At 41.0% G+C, this 23,235-nt stretch overlaps 1 protein-coding gene and 1 long non-coding RNA gene across 3 annotated transcripts; one reads left to right on the top strand and one right to left on the bottom strand.

Moving 5' to 3' along the window:
* Positions 1-219: 219 nt before the first annotated feature.
* On the bottom strand, positions 220-21,901 carry LOC144209347 (cadherin-20-like). Its single transcript, XM_077735600.1, has 12 exons — positions 21,751-21,901; positions 19,177-19,396; positions 17,859-18,153; positions 17,678-17,797; positions 17,421-17,588; positions 17,025-17,212; positions 16,665-16,897; positions 16,456-16,592; positions 16,072-16,193; positions 15,892-16,009; positions 1,755-2,006; positions 220-1,674 (listed from the first exon to the last, which is right to left on the bottom strand). Exons 2-12 carry the CDS (start codon positions 19,354-19,356, stop codon positions 1,169-1,171), a joined length of 2,319 nt encoding a protein of 772 aa, XP_077591726.1. The 5' UTR covers positions 19,357-19,396; positions 21,751-21,901; the 3' UTR covers positions 220-1,168.
* Positions 16,308-22,885, top strand: LOC144209349 (uncharacterized). 2 transcript variants are annotated; one of them, XR_013329097.1, is made up of 3 exons: positions 16,308-16,753; positions 20,137-20,508; positions 22,794-22,885. It is a non-coding gene; the product is annotated as an uncharacterized LOC144209349 (long non-coding RNA). The 2 variants fall into 2 exon arrangements; XR_013329096.1 differs by having other exon boundaries at positions 20,137-20,519; positions 22,794-22,858.
* Positions 22,886-23,235: the final 350 nt, after the last annotated feature.

Genomic DNA, 23,235 nt, shown 5'->3' on the forward strand with positions numbered 1-23,235 from the left:
GAAATAATCCTGTTTTCTCGTCGAGCTTCGTCATAAGTGCGTCATTAAAAATCACAGTTTTAGTTTCTCATGATGAAATATTAGATTTTCAATCACCAGGTTATTTTACTTCAACCTCACAATTCAAGGTTAGTATTAAATAGCCACACATTTGTATCGTCTATCATCAACCTCACTGAAAGAAGAGTTAAATTCCAAAACGTAAATAGGACACCATACTAGGTTTCTAGTATTTTATTAGCAAGAATACAAAAAAGTACTGACATTCACACACTAGTTTAGCGTAGCATGAATGCCCGCACAAGTTCAAGTAAAAAGATGAGAAAGTACCATCGTAAAGATTTGTTGCTTCCTCTTGGTGCTCTTTTGTAAGATATCACAACCTGTTATTTTTTCATATTTTCATATTTTTTATACAACTGGCACTTAATGCAGATGACAGCTTCTGTCCGTCGGACTCTGCCGACCCAACCAAATGAAAGGCTTGTCGGAACTTCCCATTTAAATGAGCGCAAATAAATTAAATCAGACATAAATAGACGTACATTAGCTTTTTGGGTGCTCTTGTTCATGTGGGCTTTTAAAGTTGGCTTGACTTGTGTACAGTTTTGCACTGATATTGAACCTACTATCAGGATTGATTACATTACTGGTGAAAAGTAATGTGCTGACGTTGTGCAATGTGTTTTCCAGGTTTGATTTAGGTCGAGAAGGTTTTTTTTCCACATTCCAAGTGGATTTGATGTCCAGCAATGTCAATGGCAGCAAATGAGGTAAGAATCTTAATCTTTATGCTCATTATGTATCCAAACACCAATTAGTTTGTAGCTTACAGATGCCCAAAATCTGAAACCAGTATAACTAATTGTAAATTGTTGTAGTTCTTTCACAATTTTGCGGAATATCCGTCAAGGCGGTACTTGTTGATGGCCATGGTAATTGTCCATCTTGGTCCTTTTGCGTTTTTTTCCAAAAATCTCCATCCAAGCGCTACTTTTTGACGTCCTCAAATACATTAGCGCATTGAATTAATTACTCTCCCGATAAGTTAGCGCCCATTTTTCTAAGTACACTCTGGAATCCTAAGTCGGTTGCCACAGTCCATCAACGGATTCAGACAATTTAGCGCTATAACGTTACTTCCGGATTTTTCTCAAATGCGGTGCAGCTACCACACGGCAGGGTGCTTAACATCCAGCACGCCGTACATCTCAGCTAGCTTCTTGAAGCGCGGTCCCCACTCGTTGAGGTAGTCGTATTCATGGTCCCCACCCGATGCACCCGACTGCAGAGAGCTCAGCGACTCGGCTACCGATCCCTCGCCCTCGTAGGCGTATGTCTGCAGGGAGTCGTAGGGCGGTGCCCGCGGGTCGGCGTCGGCTTCCAGCAGCTTGGATAACACGTAACCGTGAACGCCGCTCCCTCCCGTATTGGGCATTGGGACGTAACGGGACAAACTCCGAATCTCTGGGAGCATGTCCTGTCTCGTCTCGCCCGGATGGGGGAGAACCTCCCGCGGGTTCCACATGGCGGCAATGTCGAAGGCCTCCGTGTCCTCCTCGCCACCGCCTTCGTCGTCATAGCGGACAATATTCTCGTGGACATTCTCCTCCTGGTCGCCGAGGTAGGGTTTCTTGCGGTGCGTGCGCAGGGATAGCATTAGCAGGACCATCACTGACGAAATGGAAAAAGAAAGAGAGTTTGTTAGCTTACTTTGACAGAGATACTGACATTCTCTAAGAATCGCAACGCACCCAGTAGGACAAGTACAGCACCCAAAATGGCGATAAGCGCCGCCCGGCCTAGGCCGGCGGGCAGGCTGTACGCTTCAGCATCGCAGGTCACCACGCTCCCGTAGCGGTCGCAAGCACATACGCGTATGCTCAGTGTAGAAGTGCTGGTACGCGGGGGTGCCTCGCCATCCGTCACTGTGATGGCGAGGTAAAAGACGCTCTGTTGGCGCTGGGACCAGCCACTGCGACGCGTCAGCACCCACGCCGTGTTGTCTGATGAACAGAAGATAGGTCAAATTAAACATCATTTGGAAATCTGTTTTTTGTCACCACTTCGGTGCACATGGTATTTTCCACTTCTATTCTCCAAGTAAGTAAAAATTGTTCTTAAAAATGATGACATTCGCAGGGAAACTTGCAAGCGGCGGGACAATAATCTCAAAGAACAAAGAAGAGGAAGAGGATGTGTCTTGATTTTGATAATCAACTTCATCAAACTGCAAAGATTTCATAACTTTTTTTGGCAGAGAAGACCTGTTTTAAAGGTTAGTACTGTACAGGTGAGTGCTTCAAGTATTTACCCATTTAGTGAGAGTAGATAGATTAGATTAGGGTACAGAATTAATTTAGTAAGAAGAAGAATGAGATTGCCCCAAAAAATACAAACAGCCCAGAAGGACATCGTCTTGCCATTTCTTCGGCTTACATCTGGAAGAAAGACAACGCCAAGCCTCTCCCAACATTCTATGGATCTTGAATCAGCGTATAATATGCCTCCTAAGGCATTATTAATAAATCTATGTTGCATTACATGAAGAAAAAAGAAGCAAATATTGGAAGACCACCAAGGATATCTTTTTCCAAGGACATTTCTTTCCAAGGACATTTTTCCAAGGACACTAACCAAGAAGCGAACAATGGGAAAACTTCTTGGACATTTCTTTCCAAGGACATGTTTTTCCAAGGACACCAACCAAGGTAGAAGATTCCTCTGGATAGCAAGATGATTAGACCCAAAGCCAAGACCTTTTAGGATAGCTTAGCCTGGTAGATTTATTGCAAGCAAGGGCTAGTTTAAGGAGAGATATGGTATACAATGTGTTTGGTTGGCGGGTTCACCTAAACTTCATGGAACTTTGCACATCTGTCATGGAATTTTTTGAGAATGAAGATCAAGTGGAGAAGAGCAATTTTAAAGGTGAGTGCCATAAAGGTGAGTGCTTCAAGTTTTTACCAATTTAGTTAGTGTAGATAGATTATATATCCGTACAGTATTTACTTAGTAAGAAGAAGAAGAAGATTACTTTCAATTTAGAAGAAATTACATTGCCCTGAATAATACAAACAGCCAAGGAGGACATCGTTTTGCCTTTTCTTCGGATTACATCTGGATCAAAGACTACGCCAAGCCACTTTCAGCATTCTATGGATCTTGAATCAGCGTATGAATGAATATATGTTGCATTACATAAAGAAAAAAGAAGCAAACATTGGAAGACCGCCAAGGATATATTTTCTGTGGACATTTCTTTCCATGGACATCTCTTTCCTAAGACACCAACCAAGAAGCAAACAATGGGAAAACGCCAAGGACATTTCTTTCCAAGGACATTTCTTACCAAGGACACCAACCAAGAAGCGAACAATGGGAATACACCAAGGACATTTCTTTCTAAGGACATTTCTTTCCAAGGACATTTCTTACCAAGGAGACCAACCAAGAAGCGAACAATGGGAAACGCCAAGGATATCCTTTCCAAGGACATCTCTTTCCAAGGACATGTTTTTTCAAGGACACCAACCAAGCGAGTGTTAACCATTAGGAAGAAAATAAAGTCATCGTTAAGTTGAAGAATGCCCAATTGGTCTGGATCTGGGACTGTAGGTCGAAGATTCCCCTGGATAGCAAGATTAGACCCAAAGCCAAGACCTTTTAGGATAGCTTAGCCTGGTAGATTTATTGGAAGCAAGGGCTAGTTTAAGGAGAGTATCTGTATACAATGTGTTTGGCTGGCGGGTTCACCTAAACTTCATGGAGCTTTGCACATCTCTCATGGAATTTTTTGGGTATTAAAATCAAGATGAGAAGAGCAAGTTCAAAGGTGAGTGCTATAAAGGTGAGTGCTTCAAGTTTTTACCTATTTAGTTAGTGTAGATAGATTAGATTAAGGTACAGTTTTTACTTAGTAAGAAGAAGATGAGTTTGACCTTAGAAGAATGACATTGCCCTGAATAATACAAACAGCCCAGAAGGACATCGTCTTGCCATTTCTTCGGATTACATCTGCAAGAAAGACAACACCGAGCCTCTCCCAACATTCTATGGATCTTGAATCAGCGTATAATATGCCTCCTAAGGCATTATTAATAAATCTACGTTGCATTACATCAAGAATAAAGAAGCAAATATTGGAAGACCACCAAGGATATCTTTTGCCAAGGACATTTCTTTCCAAGGACATTTTCCCAAGGACACGAACCAAGAAGCGAACAATGGGAAAACGCCTAGGACATTTCTTTCCAAGGACATGTTTTTCCAAGGACACCAACCAAGGTAGAAGATTCCTCTGGATAGCAAGATTAGACCCAAAGCCAAGATCTTTTAGGATATCTTAGCCTCGTAGTTTTATTGCAAGCAAGGGCTGGTTTAAAGAGAGATATTGTATACAATGTGTTTGACTAGCGGGTTCACGTAAACCTCATGGAGCTTTAGAGATGTCTCATGGAATTTTTTGAGAATGAAGATCAAGTGGAGAAGAGCAATTTTAAAGGTGAGTGCCATAAAGGTGAGTGCTTCAAGTTTTTACCTATTTAGTTAGTGTAGATAGATTAGATTAGGGTAGAGGATTAATTTAGTAAGAAGAAAAAGAAGATTAATTTCACCTTAGAAGAATGACATTGCCCCGAATAATACAAACAGCCCAGAAGGACATCGTCTTGCCATTTCTTTGGCTTACATCTGGAAGAAAGACAACGCCGAGCCTCTCCCAACATTCTATGGATCTTGAATCAGCGTATAATATGCCTCCTAAGGCATTATCAATGAATCTACGTTGCATTACATCAAGAAAAAAGAAGCAAATATTGGAAGACAACCAAAGTTATCTTTTTCCAAGGACATTTCTTTCCAAGGACATTTTTCCAAGGACACTAACCAAGAAGCAAACAATGGGAAAACGCCTAGGACATTTCTTTCCAAGGACATGTTTTTCCAAGGACACCAACCAAGATAGAAGATTCCTCTGGATAGCAACATGATTAGACCCAAAGCCAAGACCTTTTAGGATAGCTTAGCCTGGTAGATATATTGCAAGTGAGGGCTAGTTTAAGGAGAGCTATTGTATACAATGTGTTTGCCTGGCGGGTTCACCTAAACTTCATGGAACTTTGCACATCTCTCATGGAATTTTTTGAGAATTAAAATCAAGATGAGAAGAGCAATTTCAAAGGTGAGTGCCATAAAGGTGAGTGCTTCAAGTTTTTACCTATTTAGTTAGTGTAGATAGATTAGATTAAGGTACAGTATTTACTTAGTAAGAAGAAGAAGATTAATTTCAATTTAGAAGAAGGACATTGCCCCGAATAATACAAAGAGCCCAGAAGGACATCGTCTTGCCATTTCTTCGGCTTACATCTGGAAGAAAGACAACACCGAGCCTCTCCCAACATTCTATGGATCTTGAATCAGCGTATAATATGCCTCCTAAGGCATTATTAATGAATCTACGTTGCATTACATAAAGAAAAAAGAAGCAAATATTGGAAGACTACCAAGGATATCTTTATCCAAGGACATTTCTTTCCAAGGACATTTTTTCAGAGGACACTAACCAAGAAGCGAACAATGGGAAAACGCCTAGGACATTTCTTTCCAAGGACATGTTTTTCCAAGGACACCAACCAAGATAGAAGATTCCTCTGGATAGCAAGATGATTAGACGCAAAGCCAAGACCTTTTAGGATAGCTTAGCCTCATAGTTTTATTTCAAGCAAGGGCTAGTTTAAGGAGAGCTATTGTATACAATGTTTGTTTGCCTGGCGGCTTCACCTAAACTTCATGGAGCTTTAGGGATGTCTCATGGAATTTGTTGAGAATAAAAATCAAGTGGAGAAGAGCTACTTGAAAGGTAAGTGCAGTGAAGGTGAGTGCTTCAAGTTTTTACCCATTTGGTTAGTGTAGATAGATTATGTTTCTGGAAAGTATTTACTTAGTAAGAAGTCGAAGAAGATTAATTTCAACTTAGAAGGACATTGTCTTGCCTTTTCTTCGGATTACATCTGGATCAAAGACTACGCCAAGCCACTTTCAACATTCTATGGATCTTGAATCAGCGTATGAATGAATCTACGTTGCATTACATAAAGAAAAAAGAAGCAAACATTGGAAGACCGCCAAGGATATCTTTTCCGTGGACATTTCTTTCCATGGACATCTCTTTCCGAGGACACCAACCAAGAAGAAAACAATGGGAAAACGCCAAGGACATTTCTTTCCAAGGACATTTCTTACCAAGGACACCAACCAAGAAGCAAACAATGGGAAACGCCAAGGACATTTCTTTCCAAGGACATTTCTTTCCAAGGACATCAACCAAGAAGCGAACAATGGGAAACGCCAAGGACATTTCTTTCCAAGGACATTTCTTACCAAGGAGACCAACCAAGAAGCGAACAATGGGAAACGCCAAGGATATCCTTCCAAGGACATCTCTTTCCAAGGACATGTTTTTTCAAGGACACCAACCAAGCGAGTGTTAACCATTAGGAAGAAAATAAAGTCATCGTTAAGTTGAAGAATGCCCAATTGGTCTGGATCTGGGACTGTAGGTCGAAGATTCCCCTGGATAGCAAGATTAGACGCAAAGCCAAGACCTTTTAGGATAGCTTAGCCTGGTAGATTTATTGGAAGCAAGGGCTAGTTTAAGGAGAGTTATTGTATACAATGTGTTTGGCTGGCGGGTTCACCTAAACTTCATGGAGCTTTTCACATATCTCATGGAATTTTTTGAGTATTAAAATCAAGATGAGAAGAGCAAGTTCAAAGGTGAGTGCCATAAAGGTGAGTGCTTCAAGTTTTTACCTATTTAGTTAGTGTAGATAGATTAGATTAAGGTACAGTTTTTACTTAGTAAGAAGAAGATGAGTTTGACCTTAGAAGAATGAAATTGCCCCGAATAATACAAACAGCCCAGAAGGACATCGTCTTGCCATTTCTTCGGCTTACATCTGGAAGAAAGACAACGCCGAGCCTCTCCCAACATTCTATGGATCTTGAATCAGCGTTTAATATGCCTCCTAAGGCATTATTAATGAATCTACGTTGTATTACATCAAGAAAAAAGAAGCAAATATTGGAAGACAACCAAGGATATCTTTTTCCAAGGACATTTCTTTCCAAGGACATTTTTCCAAGGACACTAACCAAGAAGCGAAAAATGGGAAAACGCCTAGGACATTTCTTTCCAAGGACATGTTTTTCCAAGGACACCAACCAAGGTAGAAGATTCCTCTGGATAGCAAGATTAGACCCAAAGCCAAGATCTTTTAGGATATCTTAGCCTCGTAGTTTTATTGCAAGCAAGGCCTGGTTTAAAGAGAGATATTGTATACAATGTGTTTGGCTAGCGGGTTCACGTAAACCTCATGGAGCTTTAGAGATGTCTCATGGAATTTTTTGAGAATGAAGATCAAGTGGAGAAGAGCAATTTTAAAGGTGAGTGCCATAAAGGTGAGTGCTTCAAGTTTTTACCTATTTAGTTAGTGTAGATAGATTAGATTAGGGTAGAGGATTAATTTAGTAAGAAGAAGAAAATTAATTTCAATTTAGAAGAAGGACATTGCTCCGAATAATACAAACAGCCTTAGGAGGACATCGTCTTGCCTTTTCTTCGGATTACATCTGCAAGAAAGACTACAACGAGCCTCTTTCAGCATTCTATGGATCTTGAATCGGCGTTGAAAATGAAAATCCTAAGGCACCTTTAATGAATCTACGTTGTATTATATAAAGAAGAAAGAAGCAAACATTGGGAAAACGCCTAGGACATCTCTTTCTAAGGACATCTTTTCCAAGGACACCAACCAAGAAGCGAAAAATGGGAAAATGCCAAGAATATCTTTTCCAAGGATATCTCTTTCCATGGACATCTTTCTCAAAGGACCCTAAGAAAGCAAGTGGTAACAAGTCATCATTAAGTTAGAGAATGCTCTATGAGTCTGGATCTCGGACTCTAAAGAAAAAAGAAGTAAACATTGGAAGACCGCTAAGGATATATTTTCTGTGGACATTTCTTTCCATGGACATCTCTTTCCAAAGACACCAACCAAGAAGCAAACAATGGGAAAACGCCAAGGACATTTCTTTCCAAGGACATTTCTTACCAAGGACACCAACCAAGAAGGGAACAATGGGAAACGCCAAGGACATTTCTTTCCAAGGACATTTCTTTCCAAGGACATTTCTTTCCAAGGACATTTCTTACCAAGGAGACCAACCAAGAAGCGAACAATGGGAAACGCCAAGGACATTTCTTTCCAAGGACATTTCTTACCAAGGACACCAACCAAGAAGCGAACAATGGGAAACGCCAAGGACATTTCTTTCCAAGGACATTTCTTTCCAAGGACACCAACCAAGAAGCGAACAATGGGAAACGCCAAGGACATTTCTTTCCAAGGACATTTCTTACCAAGGAGACCAACCAAGAAGCGAACAATGGGAAACGCCAAGGATATCCTTTCCAAGGACATCTCTTTCCATGGACATGTTTTTTCAAGGACACCAACCAAGCGAGTGATAACCATTAGGAAGAAAATAAAGTCATCGTTAAGTTGAAGAATGCCCTATGGGCCTGGATCTGGGACTGTAGGTCGAAGATTCCTCTGGATAGCAAGATTAGACCCAAAGCCAAGACCTTTTAGGATATCTTAGCCTCGTAGTTTTATTGCAAGCAGGGGCTGGTTTAAAGAGAGATATGGTATACAATGTGTTTGGCTAGCGGGTTCACGTAAACCTCATGGAGCTTTAGAGATGTTTCATGGAATTTTTTGAGAATGAAGATCAAGTGGAGAAGAGCAATTTTAAAGGTGAGTGCCATTAAGGTGAGTGCTTCAAGTTTTTACCTATTTAGTTAGTGTAGATAGATTAGATTAGGGTAGAGGATTAATTTAGTAAGAAGAAGAAGACTAATTTCAACTTAGAAGAAGGACATTGCTCCGAATAATACAAACAGCCTTAGGAGGACATCGTCTTGCCTTTTCTTCGGATTACATCTGCAAGAAAGACTACAACGAGCCTCTTTCAGCATTCTATGGATCTTGAATCGGCGTTGAAAATGAAAATCCTAAGGCACCTTTCATGAATCTACGTTGCATTACATAAAGAAGAAAGAAGAAAACATTGGGAAAACGCCATGGACATGTCTTTCCAAGGACATCTTTCTCCAAGGACACCACCCAAGAAGCAAACACTGGGAAAACGCCAAGGATATCTCCAAGGACATTTCTTTCCAAGGACATTTCTTTCCAAGGACACCAACCAAGCGAGTGGTAACCAGTAGGAAGAAAATAAAGTTATCGTTAAGCTGAAGAATGCCCTATGGGTCTGGATCTGGGACTGTAGGTAGAAGATTCCTCTGGATAGCAACATGATTAGACCCAAAGCCAAGACCTTTTAGGATAGCTTAGCCTCATAGTTTTATTGCAAGCAAGGGCTAGTTTAAGGAGAGCTATTGTATACAATGTGTTTGTTTGCCTGGCGGGTTTACTTAGACTTCATGAAGCTTTACACATCTCTCATGGAATTTTTTGAGAATTAAAATCAAGATGAGAAGAGCAATTTTAAAGGTGAGTGCCATAAAGGTGAGTGCTTCAAGTTTTTACCTATTTAGTTAGTGTAGATAGATTAGATTAAGGTACAGTTTGTACTTAGTAAGAAGAAGATAAGTTTGACCTTAGAAGAATCACATTGCCCCGAATAACACAAACAGCCCAGAAGGACATCGTATTGCCATTTCTTCGGCTTACATCTGGAAGAAAGACAACACCGAGCCTCTCCCAACATTCTATGGATCTTGAATCAGCGTATAATATGCCTCCAAGGCATTATTAATGAATCTACGTTGCATTACATCAAGAAAAAAGAAGCAAATATTGGAAGACAACCAAGGTTATCTTTTTCCAAGGACATTTCTTTCCAAGGACATTTTTCCAAGGACACTAACCAAGAAGAGAACAATGGGAAAATGCCTAGGACATTTCTTTCCAAGGACATGTTTTTCCAAGGACACCAACCAAGTTAGAAGATTCCTCTGGATAGCAACATGATTAGACCCAAAGCCAAGACCTTTTAGGATAGCTTAGCCTCATAGTTTTATTGCAAGCAAGGGCTAGTTTAAGGAGAGCTATTGTATACAATGTGTTTGTTTGCCTGGCGGGTTCACCTAAACTTCATGGAGCTTTGCACATCTGTCATGGAATTTTTTGAAAATTAAAATCAAGATGAGAAGAGCAATTTCAAAGGTGAGTGCCATAAAGGTGAGTGCTTCAAGTTTTTACCCATTTAGTTAGTGTAGATAGATTATATTTCTGGAAAGTATTTACTTAGTAAGAAGTCGAAGAAGATTAATTTCAATTTAGAAGAAATTACATTGCCCTGAATAATACAAACAGCCAAGGAGGACATCGTTTTGCCTTTTCTTCGGATTACATCTGGATCAAAGACTACGCCAAGCCACTTTCAGCATTCTATGGATCTTGAATCAGCGTATGAATGAATATATGTTGCATTACATAAAGAAAAAAGAAGCAAACATTGGAAGACCGCCAAGGATATATTTTCTGTGGACATTTCTTTCCATGGACATCTCTTTCCTAAGACACCAACCAAGAAGCAAACAATGGGAAAACGCCAAGGACATTTCTTTCCAAGGACATTTCTTACCAAGGACACCAACCAAGAAGCGAACAATGGGAATACACCAAGGACATTTCTTTCTAAGGACATTTCTTTCCAAGGACATTTCTTACCAAGGAGACCAACCAAGAAGCGAACAATGGGAAACGCCAAGGATATCCTTTCCAAGGACATCTCTTTCCAAGGACATGTTTTTTCAAGGACACCAACCAAGCGAGTGTTAACCATTAGGAAGAAAATAAAGTCATCGTTAAGTTGAAGAATGCCCAATTGGTCTGGATCTGGGACTGTAGGTCGAAGATTCCCCTGGATAGCAAGATTAGACCCAAAGCCAAGACCTTTTAGGATAGCTTAGCCTGGTAGATTTATTGGAAGCAAGGGCTAGTTTAAGGAGAGTATCTGTATACAATGTGTTTGGCTGGCGGGTTCACCTAAACTTCATGGAGCTTTGCACATCTCTCATGGAATTTTTTGGGTATTAAAATCAAGATGAGAAGAGCAAGTTCAAAGGTGAGTGCTATAAAGGTGAGTGCTTCAAGTTTTTACCTATTTAGTTAGTGTAGATAGATTAGATTAAGGTACAGTTTTTACTTAGTAAGAAGAAGATGAGTTTGACCTTAGAAGAATGAAATTGCCCCGAATAATACAAACAGCCCAGAAGGACATCGTCTTGCCATTTCTTCGGCTTACATCTGGAAGAAAGACAACGCCGAGCCTCTCCCAACATTCTATGGATCTTGAATCAGCGTTTAATATGCCTCCTAAGGCATTATTAATGAATCTACGTTGTATTACATCAAGAAAAAAGAAGCAAACATTGGAAGACAACCAAGGATATCTTTTTCCAAGGACATTTCTTTCCAAGGACATTTTTCCAAGGACACTAACCAAGAAGCGAAAAATGGGAAAACGCCTAGGACATTTCTTTCCAAGGACATGTTTTTCCAAGGACACCAACCAAGATAGAAGATTCCTCTGGATAGCAAGATTAGACCCAAAGCCAAGATCTTTTAGGATATCTTAGCCTCGTAGTTTTATTGCAAACAAGGCCTGGTTTAAAGAGAGATATTGTATACAATGTGTTTGGCTAGCGGGTTCACGTAAACCTCATGGAGCTTTAGAGATGTCTCATGGAATTTTTTGAGAATGAAGATCAAGTGGAGAAGAGCAATTTTAAAGGTGAGTGCCATAAAGGTGAGTGCTTCAAGTTTTTACCTATTTAGTTAGTGTAGATAGATTAGATTAGGGTAGAGGATTAATTTAGTAAGAAGAAGAAAATTAATTTCAATTTAGAAGAAGGACATTGCTCCGAATAATACAAACAGCCTTAGGAGGACATCGTCTTGCCTTTTCTTCGGATTACATCTGCAAGAAAGACTACAACGAGCCTCTTTCAGCATTCTATGGATCTTGAATCGGCGTTGAAAATGAAAATCCTAAGGCACCTTTAATGAATCTACGTTGTATTATATAAAGCAGAAAGAAGCAAACATTGGGAAAACGCCTAGGACATCTCTTTCTAAGGACATCTTTTCCAAGGACACCAACCAAGAAGCGAAAAATGGGAAAATGCCAAGAATATCTTTTCCAAGGATATCTCTTTCCAAGGACATCTTTCTCAACGGACCCTAAGAAAGCAAGTGGTAACAAGTCATCGTTAAGTTAGAGAATGCTCTATGAGTCTGGATCTCGGACTCTAAAGAAAAAAGAAGCAAACATTGGAAGACCGCTAAGGATATATTTTCTGTGGACATTTCTTTCCATGGACATCTCTTTCCAAAGACACCAACCAAGAAGCAAACAATGGGAAAACGCCAAGGACATTTCTTTCCGAGGACATTTCTTACCAAGAACACCAACCAAGAAGCAAACAATGGGAAACGCCAAGGATATCCTTTTCAAGGACATCTCTTTCCAAGGACATGTTTTTTCAAGGACACCAACCAAGCGAGTGATAACCATCAGGAACAAAATAAAGTCTTCGTTAAATTGGAGAATGTCCGTTGTCTGGATCTCGGACTGTGGGTAGAATATTCCTCTGGATAGCAACATGATTAGACCAGAAGCCAAGACCTTTTAGGATAGCTTAGCCTCATAGTTTTATTGCAAGCAAGGGCCAGTTTAAAGAGAGCTATTGTATACAATGTGTTTGTTTGCCTGGCGGGTTCACCTAAACTTCATGGAGCTTTGCACATCTCTCATGGAGTTTTTTGAGAATTAAAATCAAGATGAGAAGAGCAATTTCAAAGGTGAGTGCCATAAAGGTGAGTGTTTCCAGTTTTTATCAATTTAGTTAGTGTAGATAGATTAGATTAAGGTACAGTATTTACTTAGTAAGAAGAAGAAGATTAATTTCAATTTAGAAGAAGGACATTCCCCCGAATAACACAAACAGCCCAGAAGGACATCGTATTGCCATTTCTTCAACTTACATCTGGAAGAAAGACAACACCGAGCCTCTCCCAACATTCTATGGATCTTGAATCAGCGTATAATATGCCTCCTAAGGCATTATTAATGAATCTACGTTGCATTACATAAAGAAAAAAGAAGCAAATATTGGAAGACCGCCAAGGATATCTTTTTCCAAGGACATTTCTTTCCAAGGACATTTTTCCAAGGACACAAACCAAGAAGCGAACAATGGGAAAACGCCTAGGACATTTCTTTCCAAGGACATGTTTTTCCAAGGACATGTTTGTCCAAGGACACCAACCCTAGGTAGAAGATTCCTCTGGATAGCAACCTGATTAGACCCAAAGCCAAGACCTTTTAGGATAGCTTAGCCTCATAGTTTTATTGCAAGCAAGGGCTAGTTTAAGGAGAGCTATTGTATACAATGTGTTTGTTTGCCTGGCGGGTTCACCTAAACTTCATGAAGCTTTACACATCTCTCATGGAATTTTTTGAGAATTAAAATCAAGATGAGAAGAGCAATTTTAAAGGTGAGTGCCATAAAGGTGAGTGTTTCCAATTTTTACCTATTTAGTTAGAGTAGATATATTAGATTAGGGTACAGGATTAATTTAGTAAGAAGAAGAAGATTACTTTCAACTTAGAAGAAGGACATTGCTCCGAATAATACAAGCAGCCCAGAAGGACATCGTCTTGCCATTTCTTCGGCTTACATCTGGAAGAAAGACAACACCGAGCCTCTCCCAACATTCTATGGATCTTGAATCAGCGTATAATATGCCTCCTAAGGCACCATTAATGAATCTACGTTGCATTACATAAAGAAAAAAGAAGCAAATATTGGAAGACAACCAAGGATATCTTTTTCCAAGGACATTTCTTTCCAAGGACATTTTTCCAAGGACACTAACCAAGAAGCGAACAAAGGGAAAACGCATAGGACATTTCTTTCCAAGGACATGTTTTTCCAAGGACACCAACCAAGGTAGAAGATTCCTCTGGATAGCAAGATGATTAGACCCAAAGCCAAGACCTTTTAGGATAGCTTACCCTCATAGTTTTATTGCAAGCAAGGGCTGGTTTAAGGAGAGATATGGTATACAATGTGTTTGTCTGGCGGGTTTACTTAGACTTCATGGAGCTTTGCACATCTCTCATGGAATTTTTTGAGAATTAAAATCAAGATGAGAAGAGCAATTTTAAAGGTGAGTGCCATAAAGGTAAGTGCTTCACGTTTTTACCCATTCAGTTAGTGTAGATAGATTATATTTATGAAATTATTAGAAAGTATTTACTTAGTAAGAAGAAGAAGAAAATGAACTTCACCTCAGAAGAATGAGATTGCCCCAAATAATACAAACAGCCTAGGACATAGTCTTGCCTTTTCTTCGGATTACATCTGGAAGAAAGACTACGCCGAGCCTCTTTCACAATTGTATGGATCTTGAATCGCCGTACAATATGCCTCCTAAGGCATTATCAATGAATCTACGTTGCATTACATAAAGAAAAAAAGAAGCAAATTTTGGAAGACTACCAAGGATATCTTTTTCCAAGGACATTTCTTTCCAAGGACATTTTTCCCAAGGACACTAACCAAGAAGCGAACAATGGGAAAACGCCTAGGACATTTCTTTCCAAGGACATGTTTTTCCAAGGACACCAACCAAGGTAGAAGATTCCTCTGGATAGCAAGATTAGACCCAAAGCCAAGACCTTTTAGGATAGCTTAGCCTCATAGTTTTATTGCAAGCAAGGGCTAGTTTAAGAAGAGCTATTGTATACAATGTGTTTGTTTGCCTGGCGGGTTTACTTAGACTTCATGAAGCTTTACACATCTCTCATGGAATTTTTCGAGAATTAAAATCAAGATGAGAAGAGCAATTTCAAAGGTGAGTGCCATAAAGGTGAGTGTTTCCAGTTTTTATCAATTTAGTTAGTGTAGATAGATTAGATTAAGGTACAGGATTTACTTAGGAAGAAGATGAGTTTGACCTTAGAAGAATGACATTGCCCCGAATAACACAAACAGCCCAGAAGGACATCGTATTGCCATTTCTTCAACTTACATCTGGAAGAAAGACAACACCGAGCCTCTCCCAACATTCTATGGATCTTGAATCAGCGTATAATATGCCTCCAAGGCATTATTAATGAATCTACGTTGCATTACATCAAGAAAAAAGAAGCAAATATTGGAAGACAACCAAGGTTATCTTTTCCCAAGGACATTTCTTTCCAAGGACATTTTTCCAAGGACACTAACCAAGAAGAGAACAATGGGAAAATGCCTAGGACATTTCTTTCCAAGGACATGTTTTTCCAAGGACACCAACCAAGTTAGAAGATTCCTCTGGATAGCAACATGATTAGACCCAAAGCCAAGACCTTTTAGGATAGCTTAGCCTCATAGTTTTATTGCAAGCAAGGGCTAGTTTAAGGAGAGCTGTTGTATACAATGTGTTTGTTTGCCTGGCGGGTTCACCTAAACTTCATGGAGCTTTGCACATCTCTCATGGAATTTTTTTGGAATTAATATCAAGTGAAGAAGAGCCATTTTAAAGGTGAGTACAGTACAGGTAAGTGCTACAAGTATTTAACCATTTAGTGAGTGTAGATAGATTATATTTCCGTTCAGTATTTACCTATTGATATACCTGTGTAACGTTTAATATACGTACACTTGCTAATGCCACGACGCAAAAACGCCCATATCTAGTCTACATTATCTTCGCAATTCAAGGGAACGCTATTGTTAATTTAATTATTGTAGCAATTTTCTACTCTTTAATTTCCCATCAGATTTCTTGTACATGAATATGCGCTCACCTCGGTTGTCCCGTAGCGTAAAGTTGGGGTTGTTAGCGGCATAGGGCGCCAAGCCGTAAGAAAAGCGGTGTCCGTCGGCAGGTTGGTCCAGGTCTACTGCCGTCACGGCCTGGATTAACTGTAAAAACAGCCTGCCATTAGTCATGGTGGGATTAACTGTCAGGTGACTCGGCACATTACCTGTCCCGCCTTAGCTCCGTCGCACACGTACGCCTCGAGAAAGTCGCCTAGCGAGGGCGCGTTGTCATTGACGTCCAGCACACGGATAGCAACTGCCACGCTGGATAGTTGAGATGGATTATCTGAACGAATTAAGCAAAGCAAACCTCAAAGTTAGAAAAGTTTAGTTTTGATAATTGAAACCTGGTTAGACATTTTAATCTGAAATCCTACATGTACATAAAAATTATTTTAATTTAATCCAAGTGTATTTTTCCATTTCATTTTAGAGTCAAATTGGATTCGATCTTTATGGTCAACAATGAGAAGACTCATTGATACCCATCCCAGTTCATATCGATTTGACGTCCATCACAATCAACGGCATTTAATGAAGAAACACACTCATTTCCATGGCCAGCACACTGATATTGTGCCACCCCAGTTGCTCGCGGTCCAACTGCCGCAACGTCATCAGTGCGCCGGAAGTAATATCAACGTAGAAGAACTTGTCGGGGTCGCTGGAGCGGTCCAAAGAGTACCTATTAAAGGAAACGAGGACATGAACAAAAAGCAGGCAGGTGGCGACCTATCCTGATGAATGCGCCTCTCACCTGACGGTGTTGTTGTCGGAGTCCGGATCCCTTGCGGCCACCATCCCTACCAGTGTGCCCACATCAGCGTCTTCGGCTACATCGAGCAGGTAAGCAGGTGTGTCAAAGGCGGGCGGCTCGTCCACGTTGTCCACAGTTACGTGGACAATTGTTACATCGCGAAAGGTCGATGCCCCTGTGTTGGCACCCTCCACCTTGAGTGTGTAACTGCGTTTTGTCTCAAAGTCCAGCGGCTGCAATAAACAATGTTATAAAGTGACTGTTATGGTTTTAAATAGGGGCAGAAACTACCTGAAACAACTAACAACATTTTAAACCTTAAATCTGTGGTAAAACTCAAAAATAGAAGCCAAGGTTTACCTTCTTGACAGTAATGATGGCATATCTGTTAGTGGAATCAGTGACAATTCCGAAGGCGTCTCTTCCGTCGCCATCTATGACGTTGTACGTCATGGCGGCGTTGACTCCCACGTCCTGGTCGTGAGCGCAGATTCGCCCCACCTCGGAGTTGACTGAGGCTGACTCCAGGATGCTCATCTGATACAACCCTGTTGACAACAAAAGTGTTTTGCCTTCGATAGCCACCAGAGGGAGACAAACAACTGGTAAATGTTGCAAAAAAAACCTCATTTAAGCATTTTTTTGCCTACCATGGACTGGAATGGAAAGACAAACTGGTAAATTGTTAAAAATAGCATCCTTTAAAACCCCAACCTGAAATCGCATCAAACGTATGGCGCCCACGTGGTGTCTTACTTTGATCAAAAACAGGCGGGTTGTCATTGACGTCGCTGAGCGAGATGTCGACCCGTGTGGTTCCTGCCAGGCCTCCTAACTGCCCGCCCATATCCTTGGCCTGGATGACCACCGTGTAGTTTTCCCTGGTCTCTCGATCCATGTCAGCCAATGATACCCTTACTACACCTGGGGTCAATTCCCAAAACAAGGATCAGTTCATCTCAATAGTCCTTTCATGTCCTGGAACCACGAAAGTCTTTCGCAAATGGACCTACCTGTCTTGGCATCTACCGAGAAATAAGGTTGACCCTCCAGGATACTGTAGACCACACGGGCACTGTTGCCGTACGTTGGATCATCTGCGTCCGTAGCAGTTAGCTGGATCACCGGCGTTCCTGATGAGATAAACCAATTAAGTCCATTGGAAACCGATCAGCTCCTTAAAACACCCCATACCTATTTTGGACATCTCTGGCACCGACGCCCTGTAGGGTCCCTCCAGAAACTTGGGCTCGTTGTCGTTAATGTCTTGAATCTTGACGATAAACTCGGATTCGGGCTCGAGGGGTCGATCTGTCAGGCGGTTCCGGGCTTGTGCTCGCAACACGTACTGGGACTTGACCTCGCGGTCCAGTCTCTGGATGGCGTGGATGTCGCCGGTGCTGTCGTCGATGGTGAAGGTGGTGCCGGCGCCTTCTCCCATCAGGATGTACTTGATGGAGCCGTCGCCTTTGTCCATGTCGGAGTGGAGCTGCACCAGAACATTTTTACCCTTAAACTGATTCCATCACAAACTGACCATAGTCCAGTTCTTCTATTTCAATAAGAAAAATCCAAATATGGTTCATGTAGACCAGACAAGGCCGCCATCATCGAAGGATTACTGTCGTGCAAATTCCAAACAATGCCTGTGAGAATACGGTTTTATTCAAGACTAATATCATCTCTTGAAATTAAAAGAAGTCAAGCACAAAAGCAAATATTCACCTCTTGAATATTGGACGGCCCTTCAACTGCGTCTCCATCTCCCGATCACCGAATCCCGTAATCACTGCCCTTTTGTTGCCACGGACGACGGCGAACCGCAATCAGAAACCTTTTGTGCTTAGCGTGTGCAGTTAATGGCAAACCACGCTGCGCTTTATCGAGGAATTTGTCGTCAACAACATGTGCTGCTAAATGGATCCCTTGACGGCCTTTTTGTGTATTAATCAACAGACGTAACAGCGGGAATTGATTGTCTAGAAGAGTGTCTATTCTTGTGGCATAGAATCTACCTTCTGATCCTGGTTGACAAGTTTCATGCCATTAAAACCAAAAGTTTCAAGGTCAGCCTAGTTATAGATCAAGAAGGGTTTATACATTGAAGTTGTTTATTCTAACCATACTTAGCTAGTTAGTAACTAGCTAATAGTTGATGGTTACCTGGGAAACCAAATTTTTCATCTCAAACTGCTGGTAAGTTTTGTACATTAGTCACACAATAATGTTACTATTTTTGATATTTCTATCAGATTTTTTTCATACAGCTGTATCCGTGAAAGCTTGAAAATGAAGCCTCCCTAAATGTCCTAACAGCTATTGATCGTCTGTCCAATTCTCTCCCCGTCAAAGTGCTTTTTTGTTAAGACACCATCACCTAGGCCTGGAATTGAGATTTTAAAACTGCTGATAAGATAGCAGAAGTTTTTGGACAGCAAAAACTAAACATACCCAATCGTGACGCCAACCTTCTCATTAGAATTGAACTATTTAGCACTGTGTTTAGACTCACCTTCCCGATATAGAGCGGATCCATCCCGGTATACTCTTCCAGGACGAAAAACTGGTTCCACACCCAGCCACGTTTGACCCTTCGGACCCTCGGCGCGGAGTCGTTACCCAGCACGCCTTGGGGCATAAGGCTCGTCACCGAGATTGCCAGCAAAAGCCAAGACGCCGTCCCGAGTTTCATCTTTGAGTCCACGATTCACTCCTTGTCTTTTGATGGTCGACTGTGGGAATTGGAAAGAAAATTACTTTTTAAAATATGCTTTATTAGTACATTAGAAAGGTTTGAAACTTATTTGTAGTCAGGACCCGAAGCCAAAAATATAAATCACTGAACTCGAACCCTAGATCTTTCGCCACCTGCAGGTTTTAGACCCACGCATCTGCTTAGAAAGTTCTAATAGGGCCCCAAGTGGGAGGATCCCAGAAGTTTTCACCACCACTTGGACTCGGCGACTCTTTTGTCAGGAGAATAGACTGCCGGACTGCATGATGCTTTTGTGAGCGAGGGCTCTTTTCTACGCTGTCTGCAGACCCTCTCAATCTGCCAGCTCTTACCGTCTTTGTCCCAGGTCCCCAGGGGGTGTGACGGCCGACATTTGACCCTTCCGCCGCCCACAATGAAAGAAAGTTTGCCCTCGCTGGGTCCCAACCATTTTGCTGTGTTTTGAGGCAAAGAGCTCCAGTGTAAACTCGAGGGCCACTTGTTTAAGAATCAACAGATGCCGCCGATTTAAAAATGAGAGAATCAGGAAAGGGGGGTGGGGCGGCCCATCAGGGATCTTAACACTTCCCATCACATTCCAAAACCTGCTAAAATGAATGAAATACATGCCACATCCATATAAAAATGGAAATACGTAATAACAGAAACCTTGAAATAAATATTCTGTATTTTCCAGTATTTTGAATTAGGTATCCAAATGAAAAATGTTCCTAACAATGTTAAATTTCATGTTGACAGGAGACCACCACTAAACTCTGCGTCAAAGACAAATGACAGAAGACAGACGACAGCAACGAAGAGAAATTATGGGAAACTGGGCACTGCCACTCAACTGTTTCATCCCAAAATAGAGCTCTCTGATAGGTCTGCACGGCCGGGAGCCTCGGCATAACACATCTAAGGATGGATGTTCACAGAAATGTTTCAAAGTGCCAGCACCCGGCGACCTTATGGCGGACACCGTTACACTAATACAAAAATAGAGTTCTCAGGTTGGACTGACCTGGAATAAAGCTCACTAACCTCAGCTCTTAATCAACATATTCAATTAACCCCAATCATACTGCACAAGTCTCTCATCGTCATCTTTTTGATTACAATTAAGCAAAGGTGAGTCTTAGGTGAGTACAAAGATCTTTTATATATATTAGGTTTATAAATATTAATATATTACAGATTAACATAAACTTGTCTAACCGTTAATATCAACAAATACAGAAATTGTATGGAGGCCATGTCTAGTCTACATAATCCACAAAATTCAAGGGAATACTCCACTTAATTATAGATGCATTCATCTTTGTCACTGCTGGTCTTAAATAAATAACAACATAAATAGAGAGAACGACATCAGAATAAATCCACCCCCCACACACAAACACGCACACAAAATATTTGTGTTTTTTGCCGTAAAAAAGGCAGATAAAAACGGGAAGCCATGCGTCGCCAGCATCTGCCGGGAAGGAAATGACGGCGCTGGCGTTCAACTCCACCTGCCGCTCCATTAAATCCAACGGCGACATACTTCATCATCAACACGTAATGCTAGCATTCTAACACATCTATATGTGCCCCCACAAAGCTGTCAGCACATCTAAATTTCATTTTAACACACTTCCCGTGGAAAATAAGTCCAACTTTACGAGTCCCCAAACATCACTTTGATGTGTGTGATTGTCCATGAAATTGGATGACGTCCCTAAAGTGGTGTGAGCGTGTTGGGCGGATGTAAAATTTGTCTTGGAGCCCTGCGCTAATTTCACACTAGTCGTCTCGGAGTTAAACGCTCACCTCCGAGGCCAAAGGAAACCTCCCGTGGCGTGGAAAAGGCTCTTTCAAAATGGGAGGACCCGTGAAAAGGGGGCCCTCCCATTCTTCCGCTTTGAAAGGTTACGGCCAATTTGTTAAGAGCAATTGATTTTGCACGCCACGTCTTGGCGAGATTGACATCAGTTAACCATCTGGAATAACTTTATGTGTGGGGTGTCTAAACTTTTGTTAGGGCCAACTTAAAATTTCCTTTGTTACAGATAGGTTCAAAATGGGGTTAAAAAACTGCAGTTTCGTCAGAATACATGATTTTGAAGTATTATTTATTCCCTGGAATTGCTAACCCAAAACTTTCATGCCCAACACTACAAGCCCCCCCCCCCCCCCCCCCCACCAGTGCACTTCACATCCTAATGAAAAGATCGTGTCCAAATATTAAAAAAACATTAAATACATATTAAGACAACATTCTTTTAAAGTATTTTCATATATTCAGATTTCTTGCCCAAGTTTTCACATGTAAATGATTACTTTAAGTAAAAGTTAAGTCACAATTATTTTATAAAAATATTCTCGTCTTACCTTTAAACTCCAAGTGTCCTTATCTTATATTATCTTATCAGCTGTCCTTGCAAAGTCACCTTCAGTCTAAAGTTGCCAGTGTAGAACTGAATGCTTCCCCCATCTGCACACTTTCCCGTCCCTCGCTCAAACCGCACTAGCTTATCTGTACAGCCAATCAGAGCCAAGTACCAATTTCCTTTTTATAATGAAGCTCCTAGGCTCCTCCCCCATGGGCTGATGAGAACAGTAAGTAAGGGCAGAAGGAGTAAAATGTCTTGACATAAAAATACCCAAAATGTCATTTTATAAATGATTTATTAATTGTATTTTACATGTAAGAATGTTTATGGCAGCTCTTTTGTGAATTCCTAGTTCGATAAAGGTAAGTTTTAGGCTGTCTTTGGCACCGATATGCTACTTTTAGTCATGTAGAATGCGTATGAATTGGTCTTTTTATGTGGAATCTACATTGTTGACAAACTGTATGTCGACTCATTGGCTCCCCATCTCGTACGACTTAATGCTATGTGCTTAGATTTAAAATGTTCCGATTGGTCGCCTTGTTTTCCAAACCTATTGGCGGGTTTGCTCATTCCCCCCCGTGTTTAACGTCGCTAGGTGCCATTAACAAAGCTCGCCGAGGGATTGGTGGGCATAAAAGATGAAGTTTCCCCGTGTTATTGCGCCCGTGGCCGGTCAGGGGAGCGGCAATTAGTTTCCCAAATTGGCAGAAAGATGCTGAAAAATGAGGCGGCGGTGGTCACGGAGAGAAAACCCGCACTCGGGGGCCCGGCCCAGCCGTCGGCGGCGACGTGGCTTTCCTCGGGGAATCATATCGTAGGGGCGATGGAGCGTGTTGCCGGGCGAAATGAGAATATATTAAGGAGGCAGAGGCGGCGGCTGCGTGCACGCCTTCTTGCTTTTCATTACACACTGGCAAGTGTTTAAATATTGGATTTACTAAATTGATAGAAAGTTCCACTTCCTACCCGCTTTCATTTGGAAACACACTGAAGGAGGCAAAGTAAAAACTTCACTTTCTGAGTGCTTTTTTTTTCCAGGGTTCTGCTTGCCTTTCATTGTGTGAGTCATTTTTAAGCCTCCGTTTTGCAAGTTGAGGCAAGATATTACATCTTTTAAACCCGATTTGTCCAAACTTATGTTGTATATTGAAGTAGTACTTGTTGAAAAAACAGAGCAGAGACATTTTAAGAAGTAAATTCTTTAACATTTTACCCGAAATGTTATATACTGAAGTAGTACTTGTTTAAAAAATGGGGCAGAGACATCTTAAGAAGGTAATTCTTTAAAGTGTTATCCGAAATGTTATATATTGAAGTAGTAATTGTTTAAAAATAGAGCAGAGATTTTAAGAAGGAAATTCTCTAATGTATTACCCGAAATGTTCTTCCCTATGCATGCATTGTCTAACTTTTTTGTTGAGTTGCAGAAACCTAAACATCCCATTTTATTTTATAGTCTTCGGAGGTGACCCGCCGTACG

Source organism: Stigmatopora nigra, chromosome 16, assembly GCF_051989575.1.
Source record: "Stigmatopora nigra isolate UIUO_SnigA chromosome 16, RoL_Snig_1.1, whole genome shotgun sequence".
Taxonomy (NCBI): domain Eukaryota; kingdom Metazoa; phylum Chordata; class Actinopteri; order Syngnathiformes; family Syngnathidae; genus Stigmatopora; species Stigmatopora nigra.

Excerpts from the sequence above, each read along its gene's own strand:
- LOC144209347 (XM_077735600.1), bottom strand. The coding sequence starts at position 19,356 with ATGAAACTCGGGACGGCGTCTTGGCTTTTGCTGGCAATCTCGGTGACG. Across the intron at positions 16,898-17,024 it reads CCATCATTACTGTCAAGAAG|CCGCTGGACTTTGAGACAAA; the intron begins GTAAACCTTGGC and ends TGTTTATTGCAG. Across the intron at positions 2,007-15,891 it reads TACGCTACGGGACAACCGAG|ACAACACGGCGTGGGTGCTG; the intron begins GTGAGCGCATAT and ends TCTGTTCATCAG.